Source organism: Rattus rattus, chromosome 6 (assembly GCF_011064425.1).
Source record: "Rattus rattus isolate New Zealand chromosome 6, Rrattus_CSIRO_v1, whole genome shotgun sequence".
NCBI lineage: Eukaryota > Metazoa > Chordata > Mammalia > Rodentia > Muridae > Rattus > Rattus rattus.
Window position 1 is genome coordinate 75,898,417 of NC_046159.1, and position 15,945 is coordinate 75,914,361.

Here is a 15,945-nt window from a genome sequence, read left to right on the forward strand (position 1 = left end):
AAGACAGAAAGCAATACAAGAAAAAGGTCATGAATAGAGAACACACATAAAGACTAGAGCATGATAAGAATAACTTCTGAAAAATGAATTTGAAAGTAACAAAATTTAAAGAAAATATAAATTAAAATTTTAAGCTAAAAATGGAAAACTAGTATAAAAAAGAATCAAAATAATGGAATAATGGAGCCATAACATCTCAAATAATAAAAATAATATTAATAAAAATAGTGATAATATCTCAAAGTATGAGAAGATAAGCCATTTCAAAACTTAATTTAGTAAAACTAAGGCATTCTTAGGAGACTGGTTTCCACTCATTTTCTCTAACAAGAGTGTTTTAAAAACAGTAAAAGCACTATCAGGAATAAAATCCAACAGACATCATAGTCTTGGACCAGGAAAATACAATTCCAAGTCAAGGATATTGTGACTATCATATTCCACGTGAGATTTTATGACTGAATTTTTACCTTCTGCTTATGTAAAAAGTATTTTTTATAAACTTGTTAACAGGACTAGATGTTCTAGATGTTAGTATTAACATCTAGTACTTTATCTTACTCAAAATGAATGAAGTGCTTACATTAAATACGCTTTATGCAACTGTTCAGGTTTCTCTGAGTTTTTCTCAAGAGCACATTTGCTTACTATGTCATTGTCCCTTTACATAACCCAACTTTAGTAGGACCATAAAATGGGAAGTTTAAAGGCCTTTGCTCTATTGGTTGTTTATCAACTTGGCACAAAGTTGTCTCCATCGGATTGGCCAGTAGGCAACTCTGCCTTGTGTTTCCTTGCTTAATGATTAATGTGTTAAAGTCCAGCTCACTGGGGCAGTGTCACCTCTGGACAAGTAGTCTTGGGTAGCATAAGAAAAGCAAGCTGAACAGGCCATGACAAGCAAAAACCAAGCAGTGTTTCTATGTGGGATCTGCTTTAGTTCCTGCCTTGAGTTTTCGACCTTAATATCCCTTTGTAGTAGACCGGTAGCTGTAAGGCGAACTAAACTCTTTCCTTCCCAAGTTGCTTTGGTCATGGTGTGCAGCAATAGAAAGCAGTGTAGGCCAGCATTTCATGTACGCTCTTGACAGAGGTAGAAGTCATGAGATATATGTCATTAACATCCAAAACGTGTGAGGCTGCATTTCTACACACATCAGCTCCTCATCTGAACAGTCCAGAAACTAGCATGCAGAGGATAGCCTTTAAAGGATGTTAGAGGAAGGGAGATTCCTATCAAGCTTGGTGACCTGAGTTTGATCCTTGAGTTTACCACATGGTAGAAGGAAAGAACTAACTTCTGGCTTTGTCCTCTGGCTTCAACAGACCTAACATGGCATTATCTCCCAATGAATAAATGTAATTTTACATTTACAAAAGGAAAGACAGTATGTTAATGAGACTATCATCTCTGGTCATTTAGGATGCTAAAACAGCGGAGCCACTGAGACAACCCGAGCATCAATGAAGATAAGCATGATGTAGCAAGTCTGTGTCAGGGAGCGTGATGCAAACTTGGGAAAACAAGTAAATTCTTCAATATAGAGCCACATGAGTGAACTTTATGAAAATTTTGTTAAGTTAAAAAAAGCCAGGCTTCCCCCTCAAAAAATAATTATGTGATTGATTGTACTTATAAGATCGCTAAACTAGGAGTATTCACAAAAGGCAGAGCATAAGGAGGGACACCGGGGACTGTGGAGAAGGGACACTGAGAGACACTCGTCAGTGGTCAAGTCCAGTTAACCAAGATGGATGCAATTCTAGAGGTTTGCTACTCAAAACTGTACAAATAGTTAACAACAGTACATGGTGAGCCTCAAAAAATCACTAAGAATCTAGATCTCACATTGAGTGTTTTCCTACAGTGAAATAAAATGGAGAGAGAAAAAGCGTGGTTTTGCCCTTATTGGAATGTATTTGGGTGCAACGTAGAAGCTTTGTGGATGTTGAACGAGAAGCCAGGGGATGGCCTGCTTTTACCTCAGCATCTAAGTCACAGGCATACAGGAGATAATGGAACCAAAAGTGTCAGCTTTACATGCCAACTTGATTAGTATGAACCAGAGACACAGGATCACTGCAGGCAATAATGTAATTTAATGTTAAAGTAAAAATCGCTGAACTGGGGCCTTCAAGTAATTTTCTTAGGTTTGGCATCTGAGCACAGAAGTCTGATTTTAAGAATCATATTGTCAGGGAAGTATTCCCACCAATATGCTAAAAGACTGAAAATGAATGCACTTTCTGGAAGTAGTTTAATTCTCTGCAGAAGAAGGTTCTGTTACCAAACATAGGAGAGGTTGGTTAGAAATGTGACTGATTCAGGCCTCCACCATGTGGTCATAAAACACACATGGTGTGAATGAATGAGAATAATGGGCAGGGAAAAAGAGACTGCTTAAAAATGAAATCAAACTGGAATAGAATATGGGTCAAAATATCATGTAAAACTGGAAAATTCAGAAGAACTGTCTATTTAGTATAATTTTATATGTGCTAAAATTGCAATGCGTGTGTATGTGTTTGTGTGTGCATAGAAGGGAAAGTGTCAGATTTCAAGTTGAACTGCTAAAATAACTGTCTTTGTGGAGAAGAATTAAAGTGAAGAATCAAGTTTTCTGACACTAGTGGCATGACATAGTTTGTACATATCTACTACATACACTTCAGCAATAAAAATGGTTTCCAATTGTGGAGAGCAAGAAAGGCAGCCATGTGTCAGCATTCTGTGTTTATCGTTTCCCAGAAAAAGTAACCCATTAAACCACAGTGACGGATTCAAAAGCTGCAAAGGCTGTGCTTAAATCCTGTCTCTGGCCTTCTTCTTTTCCATGCAAGCCAGAGTTAAGCCTAGATCAAAGGCAGTGTTTGTGTGTGAGCTCCTTAAATCAAGCATGGTCAAACATGGAAGAGTGTGGGGACACAGGCACAATGAAGCAAATGAGAATGTCTCCAGCAAGCTCAGGATAGGTCATCTGAGGTAGTCTTACAGAAAAGGAAGTGGCCTAACAAACTTAGAGCTAGTGAGCTTCATGGAAGACAGTTGGATGATCATTCCCCAAGGAAGCAAATCAAAACCAATCCGTCCAGTGTTGACTTTGTAACCAGTCCTATGACCCACCCTCTTATGAGCAGCAGGCAGGGCAGAAGTGACTCAACCTCTCTGATCTCAGTTTCTTTAGCAGCAAAATATAAAAGCCAATGCAATCAACTTCAGAAGTTGGTTACATGAATCAACGATACAATCTTCAGCTCAAGATAAAGCTCTCAACACAAGGCTTGGCAGCTATGTAGTGAAAAATCCCCAAATACCTTCTATTAAAGAAAACAATGACAGAGAATAGCAATATACACACAGCAGGACAGAAATGACAACCACAGATAACTGCTTGTGTACTGAACCGGAGCATTAAAGAAACCTTTATTAATTCATATCACAGACATTCATACCATATATGAGTATCACAGCGAAGTCTAGAGACTAATAGATGGAATCAAGTACCAACCAGTTTATTGTGGTGGCATATAACACAGTATAAGATAGAAAAATTCTATACATTATAAAGAACTCAGCAACCATTTGCCAATGGTTTCTTTTCTGTTTTAGGTTGCCCACACTTATTCATCTCACTGATGTTTTGTCAATGTCCAGGCAAGCTTCAAGCATGCTAATTTATCCTTCTTTCTTTACATGACTTCTCAGTATCCTATCCTAATGAAATTCTGGTTCATGAATAAGTATCACCACTCATAATCATGTGGTTATGCACATGTTAAGAGTCAGAAAAATCTCACACATCCTGGTCCTACTGTGGCCTTAACTGTTCTCGTTATCCTGTGGCCTTGGGCACATTGTATCATTTCTTTGTTCATCCCTTTTGGTAAACAAGAATGCAACCCTGGCCTCATTTGATCATCTGATCGTTGCTATGAGTGTTTCACATGTTCAGCATTCAGGGTGAACTTTGTTTCCGATGCTTTTCCCAGAAGGAAACCATCACTCTCCTCATTTCGCAAATAAAGAAGTTTGATTCCCAGAATTTAAAAAAAAAAACACCCAAAATTTCATTTCTACCACTCTCCTTTCTCCTATTAAAAAGCACATAACTTTAGCAGAAAAAAGAAAGCTTAGCTGAATAAAGGAATATTTTCCTTTTTTTCACATGAATAAGCCATGGAGACTTTGAAAGTTGGCATGAGCATCATGAAGGACAATCACAATCTAAGAACTCTAAAAAACAGTAGTTCTGCTCTTCCAATATCGCCACAACAGAACATGAACATTCTGTATGCTTTGGTACCCAAATCTTTAGAACACAGTACACATCTGCCCACTTTAAGTTGGGCCTCCTGGAATGACTGCCCATGGGAGCTGCTAACTAACTGGCATCTGATACTGAGAGCAGCCACATATGTCCAGCACACCGCTGTACTGACCCTCCAGTGTCTATCATTAGTCACTCAGACCTGTACGACAATGAATTGTTTGTGTTGTGACTCAGTACCTTTCTTTCAGATTCCAGTCATTTCTCTGTACCCGAGCATTGAGTTTTATGTTGGTGAAAGGCTGAGGAATTCGACAACCTGTACCTTATAGCTGGGAGACAGAAATGGTAAGCTCCCGTAAGGAGATAGAAAGTTTATGCTACTAATTAAAATGCCTTATAAAACACTCGTCACAATAAAATGGCTGGGATGTTATTTTTGTATTTAAGTGAATGTATGTGTGCTTGTTTGTCCCACTTAAAGCACTTACCATATCCAGAAAATGCAGAAAGCATGAAATGTTCTAAGGCTTAGCCATTGCTGACCCACACGGAAACCAAGCATTGGACTACAGAGGTGCTATTAACTGCTTGGAGCCATCTGTGCCTATTATCATTACTGTGGGTATGGGTAAATTATAGTCTGGTTATTTTGCATTCAGACAAGTTTTAAAGTAATATATTTATTTTATGTGTATGGATGTTTTGTCTGCATGATGTCTGTGTACCACATTTGTGCCTGGTGACTGCAAAGACAGGAAAAAGGTGTTAGATATGAGACCGAAGTTACAAATGGTTGTGAATTGCCATGTAGGTGCTAGGATTTAGACTAGATACTCTAGAAGAACAGCCGGTGTTTTAGCCTCAGAGCCACTTCCCCAAACTCAGGAACAGAGAATATTCAGAGCAGACCTTCTTCTGTGCTTCTTTGGGTGTCTGACTAGCACTGTATGACTATTCCAGACAGTGTGATAAAAGCACTCCTATACTAAATCTTCCTTGACAGTCCAGGGTGCATTTTCTAGAACACCCCAATCAATCTTCTGTGTTCCAAGTACTATATGCTTGGTTCTGCTTAGTATAAATGAATTTTTTCAGAAGGAATACCTTGTTATAATAATGATTAATTATGTATACCTTGGGATTTTGTAAGGTTCACCCTGAAAACTGCTTATATTATCCGGTGCTACCATGTTTTCACAGTCGAGAGATTATACCAAGAGGCAATTATATAAAAGAACTACATATTTTGCTTATGTCCAAATCATGATAATTTGAATGGGAACTAATTTTAGGCAGTTTGTGAGAAGGTGGAGTGAGGGGGAGAAGGATAAAAGAGAGGAGCAGAAGGGTTTAGAGAGATAAAAGGAGGGAGAGAGAAAGGGGGGAAGGAAGAAGAGAAGGAGGTAGAGAGTGCAAAGCTCAAGTCCAAGTAGATCAAGGAGCTCAATATAAAACCAGATACACTGAATCTAATAGAAGAAAAAGTGGGAAGTAGCCTTGAATGAATTGGCTCAGGGAAATTTTTCCTGAACAGAAAACCAATGGCTTAGGCTCTAAAATCAACAATTGATAAATGAGACCTCATGAAACTGAAAGCATCTGTAAGGATGAGACAAAATGGCAACCTACAGATTGGGAAAAAAAGAAAAATCTCTACATCCGATAGGGGGCTAGCATCCAAAATTTATAAAGAACTCAAGAAGTTAGACACCAATAACCCAAATACCCTAATTAAAGAATGGGGTACAGGGCTAATCAGAAAATTGTCAACAGAGGAATCTGGAATGGTAGAGAAGCTCTTACAGAAATGTTCAACATCCTTATTCATCAGGAAAATGCAAATCAAAATGACGAGAGACTATGATTTGAAACTGCTGCTTAAATAGCCCAGTTTTATGCTAGGGCCAGCCTCATACAGCAGGCCCATTCCAGTTGCATTTTCAATTTGCTCTTGTTTTTCAGACTGCAATATCTGCATCCTGTCACCCTCAATCAGCCCTGATCTCCTCCAATCCCTCTGATTTACACCTTTGTGTTTACTCAAACATAATTCCCTTACCTAATCTCTTAGGGCAAAACACTGTTCTGGGAAGTTGCCTTATTATGTCTGCCCTTGGTTTAGTCTAAATACATTTCTAGCAAGTTTCAAGAGCAGCTCTTTTCCCAGAAAGTTCTCCTGAGCAGCATAGTGAGTAGTGGCTACATTCCAGTAACATCCTTGGTCTGTAATACCTCTGGATGTAATCCCTACAACTATGAAACATGGTAATGCAGAATAGTATAAACATCCTTGGATTTGACTAGGACCCAGGGCACCTTCCCACACCAAAACTGGTCCCTTCCTATCTGTATGGAGACCTGCACAGGGACAGTGAAGCAGTGTTGGTATGCCTACGACTCAGCTCTTCAATTGTGGGCCAATTCTTTTTTCAGGCAGTGCATCAACAACCTTTCTTTCTTATTTGCAAGTGAGAAGAATATTACAAAACTATCTGTGAAAGAAATATGGGCAGGCTCTGAAAGACTGTAATTCAAATCAATCACGTTTACACACACGGTGGGCACACCTAGGAAATTAAGTTTCTGTCAGTGGGATACAATTTTAACATAGGATGGTGATTTGGGTCAGAATTTCCAGGGTGAGTTGCATGTAGGACAGCATACAAAATCTTAATAAAATAGAATTGTCTTACAACTCTCACTTCTCTTCATCTCCTGGGTCTCTGAGAGAAGCAAATTGGATAAACCTGTCCTTCCTGCTCTACTCTATTGTTTGGGCTGCTCTTCTCTTTGGTACTTCCTGTTTTCAAACCAATAACAAAGGCTGAGGTAGCAGAGTACTGTATACTCTTCTGAGTCAAGCTCCCTGGGTGACCTGATGTCTCCCAGACCACCCAGAAAAACGACAAATAGATGACAGCTGACACCTTCATGGAACCCTATCAGCTTGGTCTGGGAAGAGAAGCTGAAAGCAGGATTTTATCTCTATGACCTTATTAAGGTGGGAAAGGCAGCGACCACGGTGATTTCCCAATGAGCTGGTTCAAGTTAGCCAGTGGGTTTCCTTTGTTTTGTTCTGCTGATCAGGCAGCTGGTCTGTAAAAACAAACTGGGTAAGCTGTTAGGGTATGCTTCCTAAAGTAAAGCAAACTCATGCTTAAAACCAAGTCCTGAGAAAGCAGTAAGTTGGGAATAAAGGAAGCTGTGTTCCAGTCCTAGGGAGACATCACTTTCCTCCTTGTAAAGTGGGATGTTATCACCAGGTGATCTGTTGAACTGTTGACAAGGTGTTAAGAAACATGGGTTGGTGTCCTGAGTAGACCCCCATTGTAAGGCAGATGGCAGGGTTAGTTTACCTATGCAAAGGGGTGGCAAAGTACTGAAGGGATTCTGGATTAAAGTCCACCTAATCAGCAAACTGTATGCCAAAATGTGTTTGTGTCTGATTTCACTGAGTGCACCCACCCCCAACCTCACAAAGTAAGCAATGAACACTAGGTTATCAGGTTGGTGAGATGGCTCAGTGGATCAGAGCACTGGCTGCTCTTCCAGGAGACCCAGGTTCAACGCCCCACATCCTCATGTCAGGTCACAACCGCCTGTAACTCCAGTTCTAAGGGAGCCAATGCCCCCTTCAGTCTTCTGCAGATACAAGAAACATGTATGCACAGAGAGCCTCTATACATACACAAACATATTTTTAAACTTTTAAAAGAAGAATTAACTGTACCTTGAATTCTGTAATTTGTCAGTTTAAACTGAACTCATCATTTCACTAGACTATTGAGGACATAGAAATATTAGCTACTTCAGATGTGTTTTGGGCAACAAAATCAAACATTGCATATGTCCTTTTAGTTCTAATCTTTGAATACATGTGTAAAATTGACTGAGGGTCTGGATAGATGGCTCAGTGATTAAGAGCACTGGCTCCTCTTCCAGAGAACTGAGGTTCACTTCCCAGTACCCACATGGTGGCTCACAATTGTCTGTACCTACATCCTCAGAGATTCACACTCAATTCTAGCCTGCATAGGCACCAGGCACACACTTGGTACAGAGATATGCATGCAGACAAAATATTCTGCAGGCTGATTAATCGACATACTGATTATAAATTAATTCTTAAAGTTCTGTTATGTGTTTTGGAGATGAAGAATGCATGTTTGCATACATGTTAATTAATGGACTAATAAACTTCTGATCTTAACTTTGTACATGCAAACATATTAGAAATACTCCAATCTTCAAAATTCTTTTCTTAGAATTTTGAAGTGATCACTTACAGTCATCAGTTCTTAAGACACTTAAGAAATTATTGCAGTAAAAGACTACTTTTTAAACACTAACCTATAAATGAATGTTTCGTTTCAACCAAAAATTGATGACTTGTATTTGGAAAACATTTTCAGTCTGCATAGTAATGTGCTTACCTCTTTCAACTCTAAAACCATTTGTTTGTCTTGCTTTGTTTTATTTTTCTACATTACCATGTAGCTCATTAAATAGGCCAGGCTGAACTCAAACTCACAAAACTCTGTCTGTCTCCGTTTCCTGGTACACATTTGTGTACCACCACACTTGGGCGAAACTTTCCTATGTTTTTCTCTCATTTTAAATATATTCTGTTCTTTCTCTGGCATTGCACTTGAAAGGGAAAGATCATGAGCTAAATATCTCAAAACCTTCTCTGTTCAATGTCTACACACGGCATTGGGCATCATCTCCCTCAGTAGCTATTGCTCACTCAGACGTCAGCGTAGGCCAGGTTTTGCTTTCATATTAGCATATTGTAGTTCTTTCTAAAGTGGGAATGAATGAGTCTTGGCCCTCATCTACCTGGATGCTCTTGAAATCTTAGTGCATCAATGTGTAGCAAGGCACAGTTTTCATGGATTTCCCCATGGTTGTGATCAGTAGATTTTTCATTATATGTGTTTGGTTCTCCTTAGTTTTAAAAGGCAATTTTCTCCCTTGTGTCATTAGAGGATTCTTGTATTTGTCCACAATATGAAGAAACTACCATCACACCTAGCAGAAAACTCAAAGCTTGGTTAGATCAGCTCAGCCTGGTTCCCAGATGCTGGGAGTTAGGCAGTATCCAAGATCCCAGACCTTCAGAGCAACAGTAATCTGATTCACTGCAGTCCCACTTACAAGTTCCTCAGCAAAATTAGGAAGCTGTTTTCCCCACATTTGTAGATGAATAATTTCTCTGGGTGTTCATTTGTCAGTTTCTCCATTTATTGAAGCTACTTAAATAAAGCATTGGTATATAGTCGTCAGCTTTCAAAAAATTATTTCAGATATTGTTCCTGCATCGCATGGATGCATTAATTTTGCTGAAAGTTACTGCCAAGGAGTTAGAGAGTATGGCACAACAGTCTATTTTCTCTTAAGGTAAGGTAGAGCACACATCATAGGGAGTTATAAGTAGCCCTGTCTCAGCCATAGTATTCCTATACTCCATAGCAATGACGCTGGTGAACTCTTGACAGCAAAGGCTGTGCCAGCATGCAGTGGACAGCACCATTGTGCCTGTCCCCACTGTAGCCATAGAACACAAGGGTTTAGAGTCAGGATTTTACAAATGACAATTTCTTATGATAGAAGGTATTTCACGGTGTCATTGTGTCCACACCTACCATTTCCTTAACTTTTTCAATGGGAAAGGGAATAGTGGGCAGTAACATCCTCCTAAAGTCATATTGTTTTAGGTGATTAACAATTACCAGTGTTTCTGAATCTTGTGGTTCCATGATGCCTTGGGATTTCCAAGTAAAGTCTGTAGAGGATAAAAGTGCCCTCATGCTCCTTTGGTAGAGCCTGCAGAGTAAATGTCAAGACAGGCAACATTTCCTCCTAGCTACTGAATAAGACTAAATTTTGGTGCCAACTTACAGAAAAGCAGTTTTAAGGACAGGTAAGAGATTGAATATACCACAGTACTGCTTGGAAAAATGAACAGTGTAATAATCTAATATTCTTAATTTTATGTACATGAATATATTGTATATCAAGTTTTTACATGGGATACATACTGACAGCATTTAAACGTTTTACTGAACAAATAAGAATTTACAACAATATTACTGCTTAGAGAGTGATGCGATCTTAGATTAGGTCTATACTTTAACAGAGAAAAAATTTAATAGCTTACAATAATAGAAACACCAACATTTAAAACAGACTTTATAAAATAATTTATATTTATATATTTATATATAAATTTCCCCTAACATCTATAGAGAGGAATGATTTGCATTTGTGAATGTGTGCAACGAATGGCATATTTTAAAATTTTAGGTAATAAAATAATTTAGAAGCAGTTCATGCAATGGTCAAAGTAAGGGGTGGCATCCATCAAGATACTCTCTTCCTTTGACATTAGCCAGCATTAGACAGATGGACCCTAAGTACCACAGGTGTGCGTGAATACAAGTCTCCACGTTACATTAGACAGGCATCAATGTACACATGTTGTTATCCTTTCTTTCAAGTACAACTTCTGTTTGTCATGAGAGTAGTCAGTAACAGGCAGTGTGATTCCATATCTCTCCGGGAGTTCTACTGATCTTCACTTAAGGTAACTAACAGACCTTCCTTGTTTTCACAAGTTTACTCTGATACTTCACAGAGTGTCCCCCATGTCCTACAACATAAACGTCCAGCAGGTAAGACTTGCCAGGTTGCAGATCTCTGATTGTCTCTGTCGTCACTGCTTTCTGCAGGTTTTGGCTGTGGAAATACTTGCAAAGGACCTTCTCTGACTTCTTTCTGGTGTCTGGTCCTAGGCACTGGTTTTTCTCTCTTCTCTTCTGCTCTTCACTGTAGTTTCCACCCACTTCCTTTCTGTAGATACAAAACTTTCTCCTCTCTTGGGTGCCAAGCCAAGCCACCGTGACTGAAGAGCAAGTGCGTAGCTTGTCAAAGGCTTTGATTCTTGTGTCATCAGGAAGAGAGGGGAATGCATGCTTACTGGGCCTGGTGGTGGCCAGTATTTTCAACATTGATGCTCCTTTCTTGTTGCCTTTCAGTCGAATGAGGTACTTTCCTTTGGGTTTTCCTCTTAACTGGAACTGCCGAATGCCTTCCACATTCTGTGACAGAAGCAGCTTCCCATCTCTTCTCACTTGGACTTGAACAGTGTCCATACAAGAGTGAATAAAGAGGGTGACTTTTTGGTGAGAGGAGACTGGAGCAAACCGTAGAAACTTTTTCCCCTTCCTTTTAACGACCACATCTGTGACCCTCCCATCTTTGAGCTCCACTGTCTTCTGTTTTGCCTCCTCCTTGGTCCTGGCAAAGGCACCCACAAAAGCTGTGCTCATGTTAGTGTTGGTATTGACCATGAAGACATCAAAGTAGTACTGGGTATTGGGCTTCAGGTCGGAGACTGTGAAAATATTTTTACTTCCTATGCAGATTTTTTTGATGTCAACCTTAGGCCTCCAGTAGACATGGCGCCCCACTTTGGGAGAAGGCTTTGCCAAGAAGCTGCGATCTTTACCCAAATTATCTGTTGGAAATCCGAAATGGGCAAAGTCAAAGGGGCTAAAGTCTAGGCCAGGTTTGGGCGCCACCATGAAGGCATCATCTGCACTCATCTTTGTTTCTGCTGCACAGAGGCTTTTGAAATTGTGCTCCTTGTTGATAACCACACAGTACTCTATGGGTTGTTTCAGCATAGAAGCTGTGGGGCTTTGCTTCCAGGCCAAAGTGACTGTGGTACGTCCAATGGAGGTCACATCAACTCTGGGGTCATATGGTAAGTCAGGGTATGGTTGATCAGATTCTGGAGTGGTGGTGGCATATACTTTGAAATGTGTGTCTTTCTCTGTTGAAAGAAGCTCCAACTGATACAAACCAGATGGGGAACTTGAAGACAGAAAATACTCTACATCATTGCCCTTGTAGGAGAACAGTTCTGTGCCCTCCACATCAGTCATCTGCTGCTTCTGCTGGTCAAGTGGTTCTGGGTCACCTGGGGAACAAGGGAGAAATATAGGCTGCATGTTACTGTGGATTGCCAGCCTTAGATTGTGTTCTTAAACATCATATCTTCATGTCTAAGACATGACATATTTCTAACAGAGACAATGGCACCAATGGAAGCAAGATGAACATGAAGTCACTAATTTCTCACCACAGAGTAGCTTCTTACTCCTGTGCATCCTTCCAGTCTTTGCTCTTATACATTTTTGGGGACAATTAATAGCTCAATAAAATATATTGTCGTACGTATATAAATCTACACAACTCTTTAGTTTTAGAACCCTATTTTGGCTTATGTCATAAAATAATACTATCAGTTTATCTTTTATTATTGTAAATGATGCCCACATATGAGCAAGACATTTCTTCTTTGGGACAGAATCCAGTTAGGTTTGAGGAAAAGTTAAGTCAAAGACCAAACATTTCAGAGATATGAATCAAACATGTTGGCAGATGGTCAGCATTATTTTAATTCCATGATTGTTAGTGGAACTGGATGACCTGATTAAAATATAGGGTATAAAGCCCAGGAAGGGAGTTTAAGGACCAGTGTTCAGAATTGTTTCTCAAGATAGTACAAAGGAAGTCTATTTTTTCCATTAAAAATTATTAAGCTGTTGTTAACATCAACACAATGTAGATATAAGCATACAATTTCTAGAATTTGGTAGAACACTGGGTGAACAGTGCAAATAATTGTTTTCCAGCTTACTAACATAAGTTAAAAGTGTGCAGAATGAACTTATTTCACGATTCTGGGAAGAACAGAACTACCATGTCTGTTATTCTCAGAGACCGTGTACTATAAGTCTTATTGTTTGCCCGTGGGCTCTTCCAAAATTGCTAGAGTACGATAATTCACAAGCTTCCTTCTCATGGGCACATCTGGAAGGCCTTTATCTTTCAGTTAAATTTCCCTTAGAAAGAGCTACATCTGTTTTTCACTCGATTTCTGTTATCTACTTTCCACCCTCTGTCATTGTTAGGTGACTAACTCTTTTTTTTTCCCCTACTAACTTGCTTTTCATTCTGGCCATTAAACACTGCTAAATGCCTCTCTACTTCTTTAATGTACCTTTTATTCCCTAGAGATGAAACACTCTTCACCTTCATTGAGCCTCAATGACGGCTATGGAGAGATTTTAGACCTTACAACAACTAAGCCAGAATGAACATCTGAGGCTGAACTCAAGGACCTAAGGTTTCAGATGTTACAAGTAAGTAGACAGGCCTGCAGAGAATAGACATGGAGACTGTCCAAACTGCTCACCTCCACGCCCCCATTTGCCTCTTTTCTTTCACTTGGATCAGTATCTTCTCATGGTATTTTTCCATTTCAGGCTCCAGGTTGTTACTTTCAGAAGGCTATGTGGGCTTTTGACTAACTTTAATAGCTCTGAGGCTAGGTGCATTCTGCTGCTTACCTGACCCATCTGCACTGGACTCCTCAGGCAGCTCCTGGAGGCTAAGCTTCCACTCCAAGGGCGCATCACAAGGTGTCACTGTGACTGACAGTGGGGTGTTATCTTCCTCAACCATGAAGAAATACCTATGGGAAAGTTGAGACTCTATGATAATTCTAATAACTACAATTAAGTCTTATCAGAAAAGGCACTTGGTTTTCAGTTTTATTCATTTAATACTTTTCAGAGAAAAGAAAGTCCATGAGTTTAAAGCTCAAATTCAAATAGGCAACCACACTTTATATCAAATAATACAATGAAGGTAACAAAGGAAGATTCAACCAACTGTTCAGGGTTCAAGATGAACTCTTGTCCAACTGTAGGGGCCCCCACCATGAAATAAGTCATAGCCACTAAGCCTTCTCTATGTGCCCTATAGCATTATGCTTTGACAAATGTTTGTGTTACCTTGATGGTACTCTGACATGTCACCTGCTACGTCAAAAGATCAGTTTCCAACATCATAGTCCCAAAACCATAGTACCATTGGCTTGCAAGATAACACAGCACGTGTATTTATTATTCATTTATTTATTACCAACATGTCCTGTTGAATTAAGTGTGTTAAGAATTTTAAAGCATAATTAAAAAGAAAATAAAAACATTCTGTTCTTTGTTTTTACCTTAGACATTTTTCATGTACCTCAGAAGATATTTCATGGAAAATAAAAATATCAGTAACCTATAAAAATGGTCATATTCTAACTTTAAATTGCCTTCATAACTTTACTTATCTTTCATAGGCTGTAACCTTGCAAATCAGGGAAACTGCTAGAGGTGCTGGCTAGCTCAAACGCTCTACGGTGAAGGAGGTGGATGGGCTTTATTTCCTATATGCTGTATTACTCAGCATCCCTTGAGATATTCTTCTCCACATGCCCACCCCCAACACATATGTCAGGCTGACCACAGTACCCAACTCCTACTCTACTCTCTCTGATCGCCTCTCCTGCAGCCAGTCTCTCTAGTGAGTCCGGGCATTCACATGAGTGTCCCTCTTGCCTGAGACCTGCTGTGGCCTCCTGATCAGGCTCCTGGTTTTGTAAACCTCAAACACAGCACTTCCCCTGGCTGAAAACCTTCTGAGACCTGTGTGCTGCAGAATTAGACCCACAGAGCTGATGGTATCTATCAAGTCCGCTCCTGGTCCAACTCAACTGCATGTGCCTTGCCACCATTTCACTCCGAGCTTTGTTGTCTGTGGTGCATGTATGCCATTTCCTATGTGTATGCTCTATACCTCCCCCACCTAGCAGAGCTCTTTGAGACAGAGGCCAGGATGTGCTCAAGCTCTTACTTCTGCTCTCTATCTACTCCAGCACCATTGTGAACATCCATTTCAACTCTTGCCAATGAGTGTCCCTTTCACTATATTTTAAAGTATTTATTGGCACCTAGCATATTATGTTTCATTTATTCCTTTTTAATTTTTCTGTCTCCCTCAACTAGACTGACAGCTACAAGTGGGTATTCATTTATTTCATTGGTATATACTCAGACACTGAAATAATTAAAAACTATTTGTTGAATCAACTAACCAATTGTGATTTCCACTGTTAAATCGTTTTACTTCCAGCTATTCTTTCCACTGAAAGAGGAGCAATCTCTATTCAAAGTTCTATTTCAAATTTCTAGAACCTGGTGAAGCACTGGGTGACCAGAGAAAGAACCATTCTTTTCCAACTTTTACCACTGATTGAAAATGAAGTATGTAGAATTTCTCTTTCCCAGTAGAAGAGAAAAAGTCAATCAACTCATCACTGATGACGTCAGATTTCCTTTCCTATGTCTAAGCCTTATTATTTCTCACAGGTATTCCACACCACTCCCCAAGCACAACTCAAAAACATCCTTCACACAAGAGCAGTTGTCAGGCCCTTATGCTTAAGCTAAGGTTTCCTAGAAGGAGACAAATCATTGTCATGCCCCTTGCACTGTACTTGTATAAACCACATAAGTTTTCATTTTCAGCTTCGAACCTTTTCACAGCTTCAGATTTTAGAATTGGGTCAAGCTTCCTCAGTGAGGTTTTACCTTCCTCACCAGGTTCTGCTCTTGTCTCCATCCCTTCAGCTTATTGGTGCGGTAACCACAGAGGACTCTGGTGATCTCTGAAACACTTCCCATTCCAGGGTCTTTGAGATGTGTTTTTTTTTTTTTTTTTGAAAACTCCCTCTCTGCTCTACTCATATTTAGATGCTACTTCTTCAGAAATA

At 39.6% G+C, this 15,945-nt stretch overlaps 1 protein-coding gene across 1 annotated transcript in view; it reads right to left on the bottom strand.

Moving 5' to 3' along the window:
• Positions 1–9,493: 9,493 nt before the first annotated feature.
• Ndnf (neuron derived neurotrophic factor) overlaps positions 9,494–15,945 on the bottom strand; it is a 37,129-nt gene continuing 30,677 nt past the window's right edge. The window contains exons 3-4 of the mRNA XM_032906372.1: positions 13,691–13,815; positions 9,494–12,255 (exon numbers count right to left, since the gene is read on the bottom strand). Of these exons, the coding sequence (XP_032762263.1) occupies positions 10,862–12,255; positions 13,691–13,815 (1,519 nt within the window). The 3' untranslated portion in view covers positions 9,494–10,861. The remainder of the gene's footprint in view (positions 12,256–13,690; positions 13,816–15,945) is intronic.